The 18496-nt window shown below is 52.9% G+C and overlaps 6 protein-coding genes and 3 non-coding genes across 9 annotated transcripts; 6 read left to right on the forward strand and 3 right to left on the reverse strand.

Moving 5' to 3' along the window:
- The first annotated feature begins 630 nt into the window (after positions 1-630).
- Positions 631-702, forward strand: BO80DRAFT_t272. The gene has a single exon. It is a non-coding gene; the product is annotated as a tRNA-Arg (tRNA).
- Positions 703-846: 144 nt separating this feature from the next.
- BO80DRAFT_429024 (uncharacterized protein) lies at positions 847-1750 on the reverse strand. Its single transcript, XM_025720380.1, has 3 exons — positions 1512-1750; positions 1372-1446; positions 847-1322 (listed from the first exon to the last, which is right to left on the reverse strand). Exons 1-3 carry the CDS (start codon positions 1674-1676, stop codon positions 1050-1052), a joined length of 513 nt encoding a protein of 170 aa, XP_025570807.1. The 5' UTR covers positions 1677-1750; the 3' UTR covers positions 847-1049.
- Positions 1751-2717: 967 nt separating this feature from the next.
- BO80DRAFT_t273 lies at positions 2718-2829 on the forward strand. Its single transcript has one exon. It is a non-coding gene; the product is annotated as a tRNA-Leu (tRNA).
- A 527-nt stretch (positions 2830-3356) lies between these two features.
- Positions 3357-5352, reverse strand: BO80DRAFT_458919 (fungal specific transcription factor domain-containing protein; the record flags this gene model as incomplete). The annotated part of the gene is made up of 5 exons (XM_025722316.1): positions 3357-3582; positions 3628-4200; positions 4247-4422; positions 4472-4950; positions 4998-5352. 5 exons carry the CDS (start codon positions 5350-5352, stop codon positions 3357-3359), a joined length of 1809 nt encoding a protein of 602 aa, XP_025570808.1.
- A 1894-nt stretch (positions 5353-7246) lies between these two features.
- On the forward strand, positions 7247-11787 carry BO80DRAFT_449211 (pleiotropic drug resistance family ABC transporter; the record flags this gene model as incomplete). The annotated part of the gene is made up of 2 exons (XM_025721729.1): positions 7247-7931; positions 7985-11787. 2 exons carry the CDS (start codon positions 7247-7249, stop codon positions 11785-11787), a joined length of 4488 nt encoding a protein of 1495 aa, XP_025570809.1.
- A 475-nt stretch (positions 11788-12262) lies between these two features.
- BO80DRAFT_t274 lies at positions 12263-12372 on the reverse strand. Its single transcript has one exon. It is a non-coding gene; the product is annotated as a tRNA-Met (tRNA).
- A 247-nt stretch (positions 12373-12619) lies between these two features.
- BO80DRAFT_429027 (YbhB/YbcL family Raf kinase inhibitor-like protein) lies at positions 12620-13679 on the forward strand. The gene has a single exon (XM_025720381.1). It carries the CDS (start codon positions 12984-12986, stop codon positions 13599-13601), a length of 618 nt encoding a protein of 205 aa, XP_025570810.1. The 5' UTR covers positions 12620-12983; the 3' UTR covers positions 13602-13679.
- Positions 13680-14468: 789 nt separating this feature from the next.
- BO80DRAFT_366253 (MFS general substrate transporter) lies at positions 14469-16177 on the forward strand (the record flags this gene model as incomplete). The annotated part of the gene is made up of 4 exons (XM_025716240.1): positions 14469-14570; positions 14617-15398; positions 15468-15992; positions 16069-16177. 4 exons carry the CDS (start codon positions 14469-14471, stop codon positions 16175-16177), a joined length of 1518 nt encoding a protein of 505 aa, XP_025570811.1.
- Positions 16178-16976: 799 nt separating this feature from the next.
- On the forward strand, positions 16977-17662 carry BO80DRAFT_366248 (uncharacterized protein; the record flags this gene model as incomplete). The annotated part of the gene is made up of 2 exons (XM_025716239.1): positions 16977-17355; positions 17448-17662. 2 exons carry the CDS (start codon positions 16977-16979, stop codon positions 17660-17662), a joined length of 594 nt encoding a protein of 197 aa, XP_025570812.1.
- Positions 17663-18496: the final 834 nt, after the last annotated feature.

Here is an 18496-nt window from a genome sequence, read left to right on the forward strand (position 1 = left end):
TATCGTCTTGTAAGTTTCACGACGAAATACCGATAACAACGGTTTGAAGATATAGGAACAATTAAGCTAGTTTGAACAGATAGAATTGGGCAACAACACGCCCCCAGATTGTGACTCAGTCATCGGCCACTCCATAACAACCAATTGTTTTCAGGTGGACCCGGAGAGTCGATGTTCAATATCTCAATGTGGATACGAGATAGTGCCCTAATTAACAGTAAAACGATGATATGTCAGCCCCGAGATAGTACGCCATGGTAGCAGAGCTAGTTACATTATTTCTCTAGTACCATTGGAGTACTACGAAGTAGGGAAGTTGATAAGTACCGTCATAGTTGGCGTGGCTGCTGTTCTCCGGGGTGCGGCGGAAAGATGCACAAAAATATATTTTTCTCACCACATTCCATTTCGAACGCAAATATTCTTTCCACTACACTCAAAAAGATATTTGCGCGGAGAGACCACACCCAATGTAAATAAAGACACACGCAAGCGAGACATGTAGCTCAGTTTCGTCTTGGTCAACTCACACCATAGTAACAAACCGACGACGGTCTCAGGTAGATGATTTGTGTGGGCCGGTTGATTTTGGCTTATAGTGTCAATGATTGTTCGTCTTTTCAACAATCAGGCCGGCTGGCCCAATGGTAAGGCGCTTGACTACGGATCAAGAGATTGCAGGTTCGAGTCCTGCGTCGGTCATTCTTTTTGTTTTTTGGGGGGATTGTGGACGGTCCACTTTTTACCTCACTAGGGCTATCCGCATTCCGTGGTAATCGGTAGGGGACATGCTCTGACATGCAAGTATAGATTGGATATTAGTAGTGGAACCAGGCGAACAATTTCCTTCCATGTCGCAACCTGGGACTTATTCGTATTCGTTCCCCCCTTATGATTCCGCATATGCAACACCCGGCTTCGTCCAGCACACATGGGTGCACTTTCCAAGTAACACGGTATCAACCCAACCATTTCACATTCAACTCGATCAACTCTATCATTCAAAGACTATCAAGACAGCAATATGTCCACCTTTTATTCCGTCACACCTAAGCATTCTCCTCGGCAGGCTTCGGAGGAAAGATCGACTGTACATCACCCAACTCCGCCCAAGAAGGATAAGTTGACTGTCCATCGGGCCCCAGATTGACCACCTTCCCATCATCCACATACTGCTCGACCCAGCCTAGGGTAGCGACGGTGTGTACGAGATTGACGTACGGCCCTTCGCTGGCCTGCAGAGCCTGGAACTCGGGGTCGTTGCGGACATTGTTCATGGCGAGAAAGTTCCGGAAGTAGAATTCGATGGTGAGGTCGTGGTCCTATTGGAATTAGAGATCCTGTAGGAGGTGGTGGGGTATTGGATCGTACATCAATGACCCAGCCACGATTGTTGCGGCGGCTTGATTCTCCGAGGGCTTCACGGAATGCTAGGGGGTGGTAGACCTAGTAATACAGAGAGAATGGTAAGCTATCTGGTTGGGTGGAGATGTTAATGGGTATAAGCACACCTGCTGATACTTCTCAATGCCGTGCTTCGCAACTATAACAGCAACCTTGGCGAGATATTCGCGGGCAAACTTCTCTCTCGCCTCGTTGGAGCTGTTTGCCTGGTTGCGGTAGATCTGCAAGGTCAACCGCAAAAGACGACCGGGAGCAGATGCAGGAGTAGTCATGGTGAGGTGGGTATGATAAAATGCGTGTTAGTTGATTCACGACGGTCTTTTCTTTGCTTCAATGGAGGTTTCCTCGTGGACAGGTATATAAATATCGAGGAAGCTCATGATGTCACGGATTTTAGCCGGAGATAATATCTCCTAACACCGCACTGCGGTGATATAAAGAAGATGATATACCAGGGATGTCGAGCTGCCTCGGTTGTAAGATCGGGGTAGGATGATCGGAGCCCCGACTCGCCGATCGAAGGATAAGAGAAGTGTCCAATGGGCGGAGGGATAGGTTGCGAAAATGCTGACTGTGTCTGCTAATCATGGCCATATCGTCTGAGAGATCGTTCACTCGCTAGCGCTGATGCATTTGACCCACCCAAATGCCAGTGAGTAAGATGACATATTTTCCCAAATAGGTAATCATTTCTATAAAATCGAAACATCAAAATGCACGATAGACCATGGGAGCAGTCGTTTCGGCCCCTCATTGGCGAAGATGCGATACTGCTCCTCTCAGCTCTCCCGGCGATGAGGTCAGGCTTTCTAATCCTCGGATATGTCTAACCTACGGTTTGATGATTATCTTCTTGAATGTTCATGGTTCTCGGACTTAACTCACCCAAACCCCGGTCATAAGAACATTGTATCTTCCAGGAAGAACAATAGCAGCCTTTCAACATGCTTTGCGTTTCCTCTTCGGCTCCCAGTGTCGAGGGGATGATAATAGCATATGCCGGAGGGAGATATGGCTCCTTGACTCCAGGTCGATGTGGGAGTGGAATGTCCCTAGGTCTAGGAAACATATATATCACACAGATTGCTCCGGCCTCAAGACATTGAGTTGCACATCTTCTGAATGGCGTGCGCTCCTGCCATAAATTAGAGAACAATATGACACTAAGCGTATATTTCTCATTATCCTAGCAAAAGAAAAACTAAAACGTAGGGCGAATCCTAGAGTGTCCCTACTCTGGCTGGAGTGGATTTTGCGCAACAAACATTAATTGCCCTCATATAGCATTTGTTTTCCTTGCTTTAACATCTCTAGGCAAGATGGCCGAGTTGGTCCAAGGCGTCAGGTTAAGGTCAACCTTAATATCCAGCTTCACAGCTTCCTGATCATCGTTTGATGGCGTGGGTTCGAATCCCACTCTTGTCATATCTATTTGCTTTTTGTTTTGCTAGCTCCGCTCTGACCACATACATCCCCCCCTCCCCACTTCGGTATTTTCTTTTTCTCCCGTTCTTCCAAGAAATTCCGTACCCGTCTGGACCATGCTTGCTCCGCTGCATATATCATTGATTCTGGTTGCTTGGAAAAGCGCAATAATAATCTTGTTTTCTCCTGTTGTATTGGATTGGCTCTTTGTCATCCTTCTCCCGACTGATGTCTAGAAAGCAAATCCAACTTGGACGGTAGCACTCTATTTGGTCAACAATGTTTATTCAGACCCCGTTCTCTGTAATTCATATTGCTATTGCCAATGCGGCGCACGCAACCCCGGTTTGAGGCTACAGTGGGCAGCGAAGAGGCATCTATTCGCCCAGTGAAGGGGACACAGAATTGACTATCTGTCTAGCGTAGGAAGAAAAACATTGACAAGGTTGGGTATAGATGCTAGAAGGGCAAGCTGCCAAATATTGCAGAGGATTAGACCATTGGCACGCTGCTTCCTGTCAAAATGCCTAATAAGATTCCTTCATCGCGCGCTCCGCAACGGAGCGATACTCGGCACAATGTTTTCCAAGGCGTTTCATCCCCTCGCTAGTTGCACTTAAGCCCGCCGATGATAGAAAGGCCTCTGCCTGATCAAGAATCTTCATATTATAGATCTGGGAGGTATCGCGCGGATTGCGAACAATACTCGAGGCGAGTGTTTTCAATGCGACCGTGGGGTAATACATTGTTATACTGGGGGTTTATTAGTATAGTAAGCGCCAGGGGCAAGTAACGTACCCTAGGGAAATGTCATCCTGCGGGAGATACTTCATCATTTTGATCGAAGCACGGGCAGCTTTCGAGGTCAACGATGCCGACAGCAATACCCTGGGATTGGACAGAGAACCAGGCTGGATGGAGAAACCCGGGTCGTCCATGAGATCCTGGGCGGAATTGATGCCCCGGGCGGCGATAAGCGAATGGATAGCTATCATGCAGTTGTAGTACGTGTAATGGATGTGTAAAAGGCTCAACGAAATCGGGCACTGTCGGAAAGGTGCGATCCCTCGGGAGTCGGGCTGATATTCGGATGGGATGCTTTTCTTCCACGTTTGAAGTTTCTCGTCCAGCTGTCCGACCGATGCGAGGATCTGATGGAACGGTCTGTTTGCAGCCGAAGCAGAGTAGAGGTGTTGATAGACCTCGCCGCGGATCCGTGCGAGTTCGCAGACTGATCGGAAGGCACTGAAGCTTCCGGGTTGGTCGCTAGTTGGCATGGAGTAGATGCCACACGTTGGAGCTTCCATAGGGAGGGCTGTACTAATTGCTTCGTCGTTTTGCACTGGAGGTTCACCGAAACGAAAGGAGATTCTGGTTACGTTAGCTTGTTTCGCGTGCTAAAGGTGGACAGACGCACTCTCTATCCAAGCAATAAGCCAACCAGAAGACCGTCTGTCGCTGCTGTGTCTCTTCAACAGAGAGAGCCGATATATCCTCTGCCCTCCCCAGTCCCAGCTGGTCACTGATGTGTATAGCGACAGATATCAAAAAGTTGCACGGGCGGGCAGCCGATGCTGCTAGGAAAAGGACAGCCTACACCACTTTTAGTAAGGGGAGGAAAGTGCCGAGAAGGTAATCGTACCATCACTAGAAGGGCCTGGAGACCTTGGATATCCGGCGGGCCCAGATAGAGCTCACTGACGGCTTCCAAGGCATTTTTCAGGAATAGCCAACTTTTCTGATGGCCCGTTTCCGGCGAGGCTCCGTTCCGAGGGAGCATATATGCCACTGCCAGGATCGCGTTGATACTAGCCCACTGGCCTGGGCTTTGCGAACGCATATCAACCTGTCCCCCGGGAAACAGAAATGGGATGTCTGAATGTCTGAACACGGGGAACATGACGTTAAAGTAATCCATAAAGTGGTGCAGAAGATGTACGATTTCCTCCTGGGGTGGCAGCGGACAGAATACCCTCCTTGAAGAGACACAGTGGAGAGGATAATCGGCGATGAAGCCATCATGCTCCTCCGTCGAGACTAATCGCGTAAGACGATCCAGAGGTTCGTTGCCCGTCTTCTGTGCTATCCAGGCTAAACCCTCCGGAGAGATCAATGAGAAACCTGAATGTATCAGCCAAGAGTCTTATCAACAGTCATGCATAACGCACATCCAGTATTCAGTATACCGCCCAGATACCTTGGGACGTTAAAACATGATGGCATCGCTGGTGCCTTTAATTGCGTGAACAACTCGGGGATGTTCGGGGTCGGCGATCCCCCTATGGCGGGAATCGTACACTCTGGCTGCGGGTTTGCATAGATGTTCCCCAAATGCATCTCATCTGCAGCACCAGCCATCGGACCACCATCCATCATGCTCGTTGGCAAAGTGAACGCCGGAGCACTGCCTAGTATGTCCGACGGCGACGAGGCACCTATGATCTCATTATCGCCTACGGTGAAGCCGAGACCCTGCAAGCGAGATTCCATGCGCTCGATGGTTCCCTCTAGGTTATTAATCATCGCCTGTCTTTATCGATGATCAGTCTCACTTCCTCTGTACCTCAAGACCGGGCAACCGAGCCAGACCTTCTGAGATGAGCTTTGTGCCTCTGGAGGTTACGAGTGCATGAGATGCCCAGTTTCTCGCACTGGGAGCACTTGGCCTTGGTGGACAGATCGCATTTGGTTTTTCTGCGCTGGCATGTATCGCAGGCCTATTGAACCCATCAGCATGGTGACATTCTTATAGGTCAGGACCCGCACCTTTCTCCGGGTACTCTTGTCTGCAGTCTCCTTGCCTGGTTCAGGAGGGTAGGATTCTCGCGGGGTGGACGCGGGGATCCTTTGAGTGGAAGACCCCACGTCCTTGCTGATGTTGGACGGCCCATTCATTGTCTAAGCTGAGCATGATAAAGCAGCCACGAGGTCCAGTGGAGCAGGGGTAATATCGTCGGCGGGAAAACGGGGTTGACAAGGCACGCGGAAGGGGCACTTATGGTTCCACGGGAGTCCCTCCAGGAAATAGATAAATTCTACTATAAATTCCCAGATTCAGCCAGCAGAGGGGATCTCTCATTTGAGTCTTGACTAAGCTGGGATCTCCCAGTCTAGGCCCAGGGGTGATGAGAAGATGTCAAGGAACTGGCAGAGGGAGTCATTTTGGCCGCCCCCGTCGAACCGTCAATTTCCTCTAGAAAATGGACGGGGTCCAGGGGCGCGCCTCAAACCCACTTGAGACACGCAACGGTCGTGCCGGGATGTGCTGGACCCGAGAGCACCAAGCCATCCCATCTGGCGGCGAGAGTGGCGGATGGTTTGCAGCCCCCTGGAGGTCATGCTGTGTTTTGCGGCCGACCAGAATTCTGCTGACTTAGCAGTCACGGCTTGGCTGGCTAGTTTTGACCAATGGTGTCATGTTTTTGCCCGAACGCTAAACCCAATGCAGTAATCTTGGCGCCCCGGATGCCGGAAGTTCGAGAAAATGAATAACGGCATTGCGTATTGACGCGGTAAAGTTACCAACCGCCATCGCGCCTCTCGCGCCGATCTTCTCCCTCTTCTCCTCTCCTCCTCTCACCTGCCACGGAGTAGCGTCCGTTCTATCGACTCCATTCTACCGACTCAAAGATCGGTCGAGATGCATGAGATGAACACCTCATCGGACAACTAAATGACTGCAGACTACACCGCGTGGACTTTCCAGTTACACAACCATGTTTCTCCCAATCGATGCAGACCATGAAGCAACATCCAACAATGGGAGCGCTGAACAGATACACCGGGAACCGGCCGAATCCACGTGGGTCAGCATCCAAGGACTGCGATAAGGCCAAGGGTCCGTCCTCGAGAGTCACGGACTGGCCCGATTCGGGGTCTCCAGCACGCTGGTTGGTTCGGAATCCGGAGTCTCAGCACGAGTTCAGCCCCAAGAAACCAGATTAATAATCTGCTTTAGGCTTCGATATTCGGGCGGAACCCCGTTTTCTCCAGCGGGTCAATGTGATAGGGGTCGTTTACGCAATCTGGCTCGGGTCCCCGGAGGTTCCCTGCGCACGCTAAGCAGATTGTTCTGACTGACCTCCTCAAAAGTCCATTTGTCACTGCCAAAAATGGAGATCCCAAGTTCCGGAAGCGGGTCCGCTGGAACTTTCTTTGCCGAAGGCTGCTTATTGACCTCAATCTTGGTGGGCCGTCGGACGCCCACTCCCGGGGCTTATAGTTATATAACCCGTGATCTACTGCCCCAGTCACTTTGCGTCGGGCTGAAAACTGAACACACCTCGCTCTCGTCTGTGAACTGGCCAGATTACAGCCCATCGTTCTATCTGCCGGTTGTCCCTACACTGAGCACCACACGGCTCACGGGTCGGTGCTTGCTTGGAGGAGTCTCGCGTGAACCCGGCATCTACTCAACATGTCGTTCATCGCCACGACTAATCCGAATTCCTCTCGGGCCCAGGCGGTGGTCAGCCACAACCTGCCCCAACTGCAGGGCAGCCCAGACCTGGACAATGCCGTTCACGGACCCCCCGGGACCGCATACACCGAGAAATCTGAGCAGAGAAGCGAAGATGACGAGACCTTGCAGGAGAAGGAGGAGAAGATCGAAGCTCGGGTGGGCGATCTGGCTCGACAGCTCACGCGTCAATCCACTCGCTTCTCCACCAAAGGCGCCCTGGAGAATCCCTTTGCCGTGGACGACCCGGAATCGACCCTCAACCCCCACAGCCCCAACTTCAAGCCTAGAGACTGGATCAAGATGCTGCTCGCCATTCGTTCGCGTGACCCCGAGAAATACCCCGACCGTACAGCAGGTGTCGCATTCCGGAATTTGAATGTCCATGGGTTTGGATCGCCGACTGACTACCAGAAGGACGTGCTGAATTCACTGCTGGAGCTAGGGACCTTGTGTCGGAAGCTGGTCGGTATGAAGATGCAGAAGATCCAGATCCTGCGCGAGTTCGACGGTCTCGTCAGAAGTGGTGAGATGGTGGTGGTGCTGGGAAGGCCAGGTAGTGGCTGCTCCACCTTTCTCAAGACCATTGCCGGCGAGATGAACGGTATCCAAATGTCAGAGGACTCTGTCCTGAACTATCAGGGTACGTGCTCCTCATTTCAATGCTGATTGTGGCGCTGACCATGACGTGATTAGGCATACCCGCCAAGGAGATGCAAAAATCCTTTCGGGGCGAAGCCATTTACAACGCCGAGACCGATGTCCACTTCCCCCAACTCTCCGTCGGTGATACTTTGGCGTTTGCCGCTCTCGCAAGGGCCCCGAGGAATCGCTTGGAAGGGGTCAGTCGGAAGCAGTATGCAGAGCACATGAGAGACGTGGTCATGGCCATGCTGGGGCTTTCCCATACGATCAATACCCGGGTTGGCAATGACTTTGTTCGCGGAGTCAGTGGTGGTGAGAGGAAGCGTGTCAGTATCGCGGAGGCAACCTTGAGTCAGGCACCACTGCAGTGCTGGGACAACAGTACGAGAGGTCTCGATAGTGCCAATGCCCTGGAGTTTTGTAAGAATCTGTCTCTGATGAGCAAGTACTCGGGCACGACGGCTTGTGTTGCCATCTACCAGGCCTCTCAAAGTGCATATGACGTGTTCGACAAGGTGACCGTACTTTATGAAGGACGTCAGATTTATTTCGGGCGAACGACCGAAGCCAGGCAGTTCTTTGTGGACATGGGCTTTGAGTGTCCGGAGCGCCAAACGACCGCTGACTTTTTGACATCGCTTACCAGCCCAGCGGAGCGCCAGGTCCGTCCTGGGTTTGAGAACCGCGTCCCTCGCACGCCGGATGAATTTGCAGCAGCATGGAAGCAGAGCAGCGCAAGAGCTGCCCTAATGAGGGAAATTGAAGAATTTGAACAGCAGTATCCCATTCACGGCTCTTCATACGATGCTTTTCTAGATGCCCGCAGAGCCATGCAGGCGAAAAATCAACGCCTCAAGTCTCCCTACACGATCTCCGTGTGGGATCAGATTTCCCTGTGCACAACCCGTGGATTCCAACGTCTGCGTGGAGATTTCAGCTTAACGGCCAGTGCATTGATTGGAAATTTCATCATCGCCTTGATCGTGGCCTCCGTTTTCTTCAACCTCCCTGATACCACGGCTAGCTTCTACTCTCGCGGAGCGTTGTTGTTCTATGCCGTCCTTCTCAACGCGTTCTCTAGTGCCCTTGAAATCTTGACGCTCTATGCCCAACGTCCAATTGTGGAAAAGCAGTCCCGATACGCCTTCTATCACCCGTTTGCAGAGGCCGTGGCATCAATGTTGTGCGATACGCCTTATAAGCTGATAAACTCGGTCACATTCAATCTCCCGATGTACTTCATGACGAACCTCCGCCGGGATGCCGGCGCCTGGTTCACCTTCTGGATTTTTTCCGTGGTCACCACATATACTATGTCCATGATTTTCAGAACCATTGCATCGACGTCCCGGTCTCTTTCACAAGCCCTGGTTCCTGCCGCCATCTTGATTCTTGGCATGGTGATCTACACCGGTTTCGTGATCCCTACCCGGAACATGCTTGGCTGGTCCCGCTGGATGAATTATATCAATCCCATCGCGTACGCCTTTGAAAGTTTCATGGTCAACGAATTCTCCGGACGCCACTTCTCCTGTTCATCGATTGTTCCCTCTGGTGGTCAGTATGACTCGGTCTCGATGGAACATCGGATTTGCTCCACGGTCGGTGCGCAATCGGGGTCGACCATCGTGGATGGAACCACCTATCTGCGGGAAAGTTATCAGTATACCAAAGGACACGAGTGGCGAAACATAGGCATCTTGATCGCGTTCATGGTGTTTTTCTGCGGTACCTACCTTGCGGGCACTGAATACATCTCCGAGCAAAAGTCCAAGGGTGAGGTTCTTCTGTTCCGTCGCGGCCACCAGCCAAAGCTCCCACAGGGGTCGGATTTGGAATCGTCCACCACGTCTGGCGGTGCGGTCAAGACCGATGCCTCGGGTCAAGACACGGAGGTTCGTATCCAGAGACAGACGGCTATCTTTCACTGGCAAGATGTCTGTTACGACATCAAGATCAAAGGAGAGCCTCGCAGGATCTTGGACCACGTCGACGGCTGGGTGAAGCCCGGCACCTGTACCGCCCTGATGGGGGTCTCTGGAGCTGGTAAGACTACCCTGCTTGATGTCTTGGCCACACGTGTTACCATGGGAGTCGTCACGGGCGACATGCTTGTGGATGGACGCCCGCGGGATCAGTCGTTCCAGCGCAAGACCGGCTACGTGCAACAGCAGGATCTACATTTGGCTACCTCTACCGTTCGTGAGGCACTCCGATTCAGTGCCTTGTTGCGTCAGCCCGCCCACGTCAGTCGAGAAGAAAAACTGGAGTACGTTGAAGAAGTGATTCGACTACTGGGCATGGAGGCCTATGCCGACGCCATCGTCGGTGTGCCCGGAGAGGGCTTGAACGTTGAGCAACGTAAGCGATTGACGATCGGCGTTGAGCTGGCCGCTAAGCCGCAGCTGCTCCTCTTCCTGGATGAACCTACCTCTGGTCTTGACAGTCAGACTTCGTGGTCAATTCTGGATCTGATCGATACCCTGACCCAACATGGCCAAGCCATTCTCTGCACCATCCATCAGCCTTCCGCCATGCTGTTCCAGCGCTTTGACCGTCTTCTCTTCCTGGCCCGTGGCGGCAAGACCATCTACTTTGGCGAAATCGGCGAGAATTCCACCACGCTGTCCAATTATTTCGAACGGAACGGCGCGCACCCCTTGTCCCAGGGAGAGAACCCTGCCGAATGGATGCTTGATGTGATCGGAGCCGCCCCGGGTTCCCACACCGATATCGATTGGCCAAAGGTCTGGAGGGAGAGTCCGGAGCACACCAAGGTCAAGGAGCATCTCGCGGAATTGAAATCGACGCTGTCCACCCAGGCTCCGGACAACTCTGACCCTGAAGCGTTCAAGGAATATGCTGCACCGTTTGGGGTCCAGCTGTGGGAATGCTCGCTCCGTGTCTTTGCCCAATACTACCGCACTCCAAGCTACATCTGGTCAAAGACCGCCCTCTCAGTGCTGACCGCCTTGTACATTGGCTTTTCGTTCTTCCACGCCAGCAACTCCGTGCAGGGCATGCAAAACCAGATGTTCAGTGTATTCATGTTGATGACCATCTTTGGCAACTTGTGTCAACAGATCATGCCCCACTTCGTCACCCAACGATCCCTCTATGAGGTTCGCGAACGCCCATCGAAGACCTATTCCTGGCAGGCATTCATGACGGCCAACATCTTCGTGGAATTGCCGTGGAACACCCTCATGGCCGTGCTCATGTTCGTCTGTTGGTACTATCCGATCGGGTTATACAACAACGCGAAGCCCACCGATGCGGTGAACGAACGAAGCGGCCTCATGTTCCTGCTCATCTGGGTGTTCCTGCTGTTTACCTCCACCTTCGCCCACATGGTGATCGCTGGAATCGAACTAGCCGAAACCGGTGGTAATATCGCCACGTTGCTATTCTCCCTCTGCTTAATTTTCTGCGGTGTTCTGGCAACCCCAGAGGCTATGCCCGGGTTCTGGATCTTCATGTACCGGGTCTCCCCCTTCACGTACCTGGTATCGGCCATGCTCTCCACCGGACTCTCCGGGACCACGGTGACCTGCGAAGCAGTCGAGTATCTGACCTTCAATCCGCCCAACAATGAGACCTGCCAGGAGTATATGGCGTCGTATATCAGCTCCGCGGGCGGCTACCTGAAGGACCCGTCGGCCACATCGGATTGCGCGTTCTGCACCATGAGCAGCACGGATACCTTCTTGGCTTCGGTGTCCAGCTCGTTCTCCGATGCCTGGCGCAACTTTGGCCTGATGTGGGTGTACATCTTCTTCAACATTGTGGCCGCGGTGGGCATCTACTGGTTGGCCCGTGTACCGAAGGGCAAGAAGGTGTCGGGGACGACCTAATCCGCATTTCACCTGTCCATATGCCATCATTTGTCGGGTGCGCGGCACATTTAATTAGCACCCATTCATATACCTCTGCTTCGGCAATACAATCAAGCCCTTTCTTCGATTTCCTGCAGGATTCAGTCTTGCTTTTTTTTGTCATTCTTTACCCGGTTCACTTCTCGTACTATACTACCTTGGGAACTGTACACTGCACTTTGATCTTGTTCGATTCTGCTGATTTCTCTTCAACTTGACTGTTCTTCTAGAATAGATCTCTTCTTATTACATAGATTACTATATCAAATATACATTTCGGGCTAAACCTTCATCAGATAAGATAATTCTCGGGATGGGGCGCAAGTGACACGACTGAACATCACCCACCTGGACTTGAAAAATAATAACCAATAGATTAAATGAAGGTATGCTGACCAAAAACAGAACCCCCAAAATAGGTCCAGTCCTACTTCTGGTAGGAGGTGGAAAAAAATGTCCCGAGGGAGGTTCGAACTCCCGGCCTTGGGATCGCATGGAAGTTATTGCTTCCACGTCATACTGGATATATGAGACCCACGTGATAACCAACTACACCATCGAGACAAGTTGTTAGGTTGCTACTCCGAGGTATGCTACTTCAACACTGCCACATGGATAGATATTCCACTCTCAGTTGCATACTGGAACTGTTGTGGTTACCGCTACGCAGGGTTGGGGGATGAGTGCTGAGTGGGGTATTTCCGATTGGAAAATATATCAGAATCTGATAGGATGTCTATTTTCGCCTTTTCATGCGACATCAGCTGATTTGGAATCGGATGGTGAATCAAGCTTGATTAAGCTTTATTGGATCTTGGCGGGTTGACGGCGGAGATTTATGTCGGCGGGTATGGTACAGGGGTATGAAGTGCGAGACCCAAGTCTGCTGGAAAGGCTAACGAAGTGTTGGCTCACCGGAGTCACCTAACCTCACATAACCCAGCACAACGGGACATAACCCTGGATATGCAGGACTCATCGTGCCACGATGAGCTGCGACCCGGCCCGATGCTCGGGCAAATCGTGATCCGCCCCAAACTTAAAAGACCCCCCTGAGACCAGTGGAGCCCGACCGATCAGCGCTAAACAACCCTGGCCAGCGCCCCTCCCCGACGTTATATTCTATCACCACGCCAGAAACCCTCCCCCCCCTCCTGAATTTCGTTCCCACCACCATGGAGAAAGTCACCCTTCGAGCCGAGGCCCTGCTCGGCCGTCTCCTCCGCAACCAACGAGGTCGCGACGCGAAGCTTCTCACCCGGGTCAGTCCAGCCCTTCAAACCCTACCACCCACCATCACCATTACTTCCTCCGTGGGGTCATCGCCCGCGCCGCTACCAAAGGAATTCACCCCGTTTGGCGAGAACCGTTTCCCGCCGCTGTCTTGGACCCTCCCCAGCGACATTGCCGCCGACCAAATCCACAGCTACGTGCTGATCGTGGAGGATCCGGATGCGCCGCTGCCTAGCCCCGTCGTGCACGGGGTGTATTACGGGATCTCCGCGGACAAGACCGCCATATCATCAGACGATGTGGTCCTCGCGGACGCGCCCACCCGGACCCTGCAGGGTGGGTTTCAGTATGGGGTGAACTTGCGCCAGACTGTGTGGAGTGGGCCGCGGCCGGTCCTGGCACACGGTCCGCATCGGTATTTCTTTCAACTGGTGGCGTTGGGACCACCGTTGGCAGTGGGGGAGAAGCCCCTAGGCAAAGGGGAGTTGTTGGAGGCGTTGGGGAAGAGTACGGTGGTGGCGTGGGGGGAGTGGGTGGGCACGTATGTGCGGGATCCTTAGCTTGCTGCTTCGTATGTGCTTGTGCTGGTGGCTGTTAGTGGTTGGATACCCTGAGTGTAATGAGGGATGGGGTTGTGCAACTTGCAAGGGTTGCAATGCAGCGGTGATTAATCTTATGGTAATTATACCTTGGCTGTCTGGTCAGGTGATCTGGCATGCCCTTCTTTCTAAATTCCCGGATTTTCCATCTGGCTCCATTGGCAATAGACGGTATCGCTTAGGATTACCGCATTCTATTATTCTCCTATCCCACTCTGATCAGCTAGCGAACAGCCACACTGCGTCTCCAATGAGGCCGGATTGCGGCGGCGCCACAGAACTAGCGGAACCATGCAGATCGGCGGTTGCCTGATCGTCCACTCTAGACCCACTCAGATCGTACAATTTTCTAGTGACTGACAATGCAAGCGGCTACTGACAGCCCGATCTCCTCATCTAGTCTAACGGACAGCCGTTGGAGGCAACAGGACTACATGTCAATAGACCCGATAGCTGTCATCGAGTCATCCAGCCACAAAGTCAACGCATGTGGCTAACGATACGGTCGAAATCATCTATCTGAAACGGTGATGCTGTACGGTTCGGGCGAGAAACTTTGAGATCAGTGCCAAGCATCGACCCACCGAATAGTCTACGGGGCAATCAATGGTGCAGCGCATTGCTGGCTGCAACTCGCTTGGAAACTTACATCCATCCTAGACTGCTGTGCATGCACCGGACATACACTTCCGAGCTCCGAGTAGGATGCATCCACACGATTCAGCTGCGCTCAGAATCTGCCAGATATCTCCAGTCCGGTCCAGATATCTGTGACGGTTCCTCGCCCCTCACCGTCAAGTCGACACAACCCAGCACTGAGCCACCATGATGCGCGACGAAAAACCCCAGCTTGATTCCAGCAGCAACAGCCCTGCTGAGTCCGAGAAAAGCCCAGTATCTAGCCGCACCGAGCCCGACGTCGTGGTTGTCGTAAGTCCTGTTCACCCACCACGAAACTCTCCCTCACAGTATTCAGGACTGGGACGGCCCCAACGACCCGGAGTATCCACGAAACTGGTCCAACGGACGAAAATGGCTGAACGTGCTTCTCATCTCCCTCCAAGGGACTCTCTCTCCCATCGCCTCCACCATCCTCACCCTCGGAGTCTTCGACATTGCCATCGAGTTCCATCTCACCAGTCCATACACCCCCGTCCTGCCCATCGCCTTCTACCTCGTCGGACTAGCATTAGGACCCCTCGGCGTAGCACCATGCTCGGAAATCTTCGGCCGTCGACCCGTCTACACCATCTGCTTCGCCATCTTCACCCTGCTGAACGTCGGATGTGCCCTAGTCCACAACATGCCCGGCCTCGTCATCCTACGCTTCCTCGCAGGGGTGGCCGGCTCCGCGGGCCCCAGTCTCGGCGGGAGCAGCATCGGGGATCTCTTCTCGCACGAAGAACGAGGCAAAGCCCAAGCCGTGTACGGTCTCGGACCCATCTGCGGTCCGGTTCTCGGCGGCGTCGTGGGGGGATTCATTGCCTACGGGACGAATGGCTGGCGATGGATGCTCTGGGTGGTGACTATAGCCGCTGGCGTGGTGACGGGTTTGGCCGTGGCGTTTCAGAAAGAAACCTATGCGCCGGTGTTGTTGCAGCGGAGGAAACGGGCCCTGGAGAAGGCAAACCCGGGGACGGTGTATTGGGTCGAGGGGGAGTCGGATGCGACGAAGGTGTTTCGACAGTCGATCTTTCGTCCGCTACGGCTGTTGTTCTTTTCGCCGATTTGCACGTTTATGAGTTTGTATCTGGCCCTGTACGTCCATTCCTTCCTGTTTCTTCCAAAGACTACTCTGCCTACCGGGACATGTTACTAACAAAGCAGTGTCTTCGGCCTCCTCTACCTCCACATGGTCACCATCACCCTCCTCTTCTCCTCCCACCCGGAATACGGTCTCTACAGCTACCACTGGACGCACGGCACCACCGGCTTGGGCTTCCTCGGCGCCGGCCTCGGCGCCTTCGCCGGCGTCGCCTTCTGCATGAAATACTCCAACCCATCCTACCGGTACTTCGCATCCCGCTACGCTCAACAAACCGGAGTTGCCACCCGCATGCCCGAATTCCGCCTCCCCTTCATGCAAGTCGGCATGCTGATCGTCCCCATCGGACTAGTGATTTTCGGCTGGACGGCCGAATACCACGTCCATTGGATCGTGACGTTGCTGGGGGCGGGGATATTGGGGTTGGGTATGGTGACGGCGTATATCTGCGTGCAGTCGTATTTGGTCGATGCGTTTGAGGAGTATGCGGCGAGTGCGTTGGCGGCGGCCGTGGTGGCGCGGTTTTTGGTCGCGGCGGTGTTTTCGGTCGTGGGGTTTCAGTTGTATAAGGCGTTGGGGTATGGGTGGTATGTATTCCTTAGCCCCCATTATTTTTTGGTACGGTGAGGGTTATAGTGTGGGTTGTGCTGACAGTGTGGATAGGGGATCGACGCTGTTGGCGTTGATATGTTTGGCGGCGGTGCCGATTCCGTTCTTGTTGGGTCGGTATGGGCCGCGATTGCGTGGGATTGGGACCGGGGGGATGGTGTAGGCTTCGGGAGAGAGCTGTAGTGTGATCTGCCATGCTCTCGGGTCCGAGATCGGATGATGGTTCAGGGTTTTCAACGAGTGGGATCGGTTGCAGGCGAATCGGAGAAAGTATTGTGTCCTGAAGAATGGAGATGGATCCGAGGCAGATCAATAAAGCGCCACAGGGTTGACTGATCCACTTGCCCGGGTCTAGACTGTAGATATGTAGATGAGATGCAGTGGGGGCTGGGTCCACTAGCGCCGGATACCCGCGATCGTCCATCGCCGCGATCGTGAATCGATAGGCTGTCTACTATATCTCTTTCAGGGAGTCCCAAGGACGTAACAGGTAAGCCAAGGAATATCATGTGGATATCAGCCAATATGAGAAGGTCAGGACCGGCTTCTAGACCCAGATATTCTAGTCCTTGGAAAACTCCGAGGCTACGGCCCGGAACAATACCCTTGTCGACTGCATGCAAGGTCCTTAATGCAGGAGACGAAGTCCAGACAATGAGATCTTCTGGCTTGTTGGTTCTCGATTGGGACGTAATATATGCAATTCGGGAGATAGCGTAGGAAACCCACCCAAGCAATCTATACAGAATTAGGAACTACAATGGAGGCAATCAACTGCAGTCCCTGCAGGGGCATGTACTAGTGGCCTAATGGTTGGCTGAATACCTCTCCAGCCGGATTGCCAATTCCCCTAACACCCCTGACCCAACGACAGTCGTCCACATACATTAAGACTGCTCCTACCCAACCAGATTCCATCCCACTCTCCCACCCAGTCAATCTGTACCACCGCTACCACCACAATGAACCTCCTCACCCTAGCCCACGTCCTCCTCTTCCTCCCCCTAACCCTCGCCGCCACCCATCACAACCACCCCCACCCCCGAACCTCCTGCCCCTACCCCTCCACCACCGACATCACCACCATCTGGAACAAGCTCATCTCCGGCAACCCCGCCGGCTTCATCTCGCACTTCCGGCCCTTCCTCAGCTGGACCGTGATGGGCTCGCACCCGTTAGCCGGACACTACGAAAAACTCTCCCTCTTCATCGTGAACAGTGAAGGTCGTCTCTATAACGCCCTCGCCGGACAACCCACCTACACTCTCGTGAACGTGGTCGGGGGCTGTGAGAGTGAGTGGTCGGTGCAGGAGATGCGAATGCAAGCGGTTGCCAAGAACGGTAACTTACCCAATCCATATACCCCGGTTCGATAGTGGTTCAGGTGGCATCTGTACTAACCCGGCTATGTGACTGATGGGTGGGAGGTATAGGTCGCATCCTCGACGAAATCAACATCTGGGCCACGCGGTGGGACACCGAAGGCAAGGTGGTACAAGTCCGATCATACGTGGACGGATGGGCCACCGCTATGATCATCCACGAGAATGAGAATTGGTCGGATTCGACTTGGTTGACGAATCGGACGACGTATATGCCGGGGCCGAATGGGGTGGATTTGGGGTTGGTGGCGAGGGAGTTTGGGTGAGTTTATTCCTTCCTCCTTTTGAAAGTTGCTATTTTTGTTTTGGAGGTTGGTTGGTTGGGTTTGAAACGGGTATTGGGGTTGGGAATTGGGCTGGTAGGAGTTTGCTAATGTGGTTATTGGTGGGTGGGTAGGCAGAGTGTGGCGGATGAGATTGCGGGGGAGTTGAAGGGGAATTAATGGGGGTTATGGGTGTAGGGTGGGTGGTGTATGAAATTGGTTGATTTCGTTGGAAATATGTCCAAGGGGATTAGGGCTGTACTCTTCATTTACTGTTCTGGGGATTTTGTGGAGACCATTCTTATGTTCTTGTCACGGCGCTTATTCTGTACACCTCTGCAGGGGCTTTTTACATGGGTTCAACTTTGACAAGCCACTTACTTTTCTTTCATTGGACCCGTGGAAGACATAATGTAGTAGGTTGACAAGAGCTATGCCGAGCATATTGATTGATTGGATACAGTCACCGGTATAAGGTAGTTACCTGGCTGAAGGTAATTTAGCAACAGCAATACCCCCGAGTCTCAAGTAAACCTGCGCATCCAATCCCATCGTATCCAATAGGATCAATCCAACAAGGTGACCACTGAGTGACCTCGTCAACTCCTGCAACAGTGCTGAAATGGTATAACGACAGAGAAATATAGCAACAGATATTTGTCCCCTCGCCGGATCAGTGGTGATATAGTCAAGGCAGACCTTTCGACTCATCTCCATCACTTCAAGCGGATCCCTCGATATGTAAAACAGCTTGATTACCTTGCTCGAATGTGCTAGTCGGACGGAGGCTTTCTGTTTCTCATATATGGCGGTTGTCGTGCCCCATGGGTAATGAGC

The sequence above is a fragment of the Aspergillus ibericus genome, assembly GCF_003184845.1.
Source record: "Aspergillus ibericus CBS 121593 unplaced genomic scaffold BO80scaffold_56, whole genome shotgun sequence".
NCBI classification, from domain to species: domain Eukaryota; kingdom Fungi; phylum Ascomycota; class Eurotiomycetes; order Eurotiales; family Aspergillaceae; genus Aspergillus; species Aspergillus ibericus.

What these genes read in the sequence shown, in the direction of transcription:
- BO80DRAFT_429024 (XM_025720380.1), bottom strand. Translation starts at nt 1,676, where the DNA reads ATGACTACTCCTGCATCTGCTCCCGGTCGTCTTTTGCGGTTGACCTTG. An exon ending in GCATTGAGAAGTATCAGCAG is followed by an intron (nt 1,447 to 1,511) that starts GTGTGCTTATAC and finishes CTGTATTACTAG; the next exon opens with GTCTACCACCCCCTAGCATT. An exon ending in ATCGTGGCTGGGTCATTGAT is followed by an intron (nt 1,323 to 1,371) that starts GTACGATCCAAT and finishes TAATTCCAATAG; the next exon opens with GACCACGACCTCACCATCGA.
- BO80DRAFT_429027 (XM_025720381.1), top strand. Translation starts at nt 12,984, where the DNA reads ATGGAGAAAGTCACCCTTCGAGCCGAGGCCCTGCTCGGCCGTCTCCTC.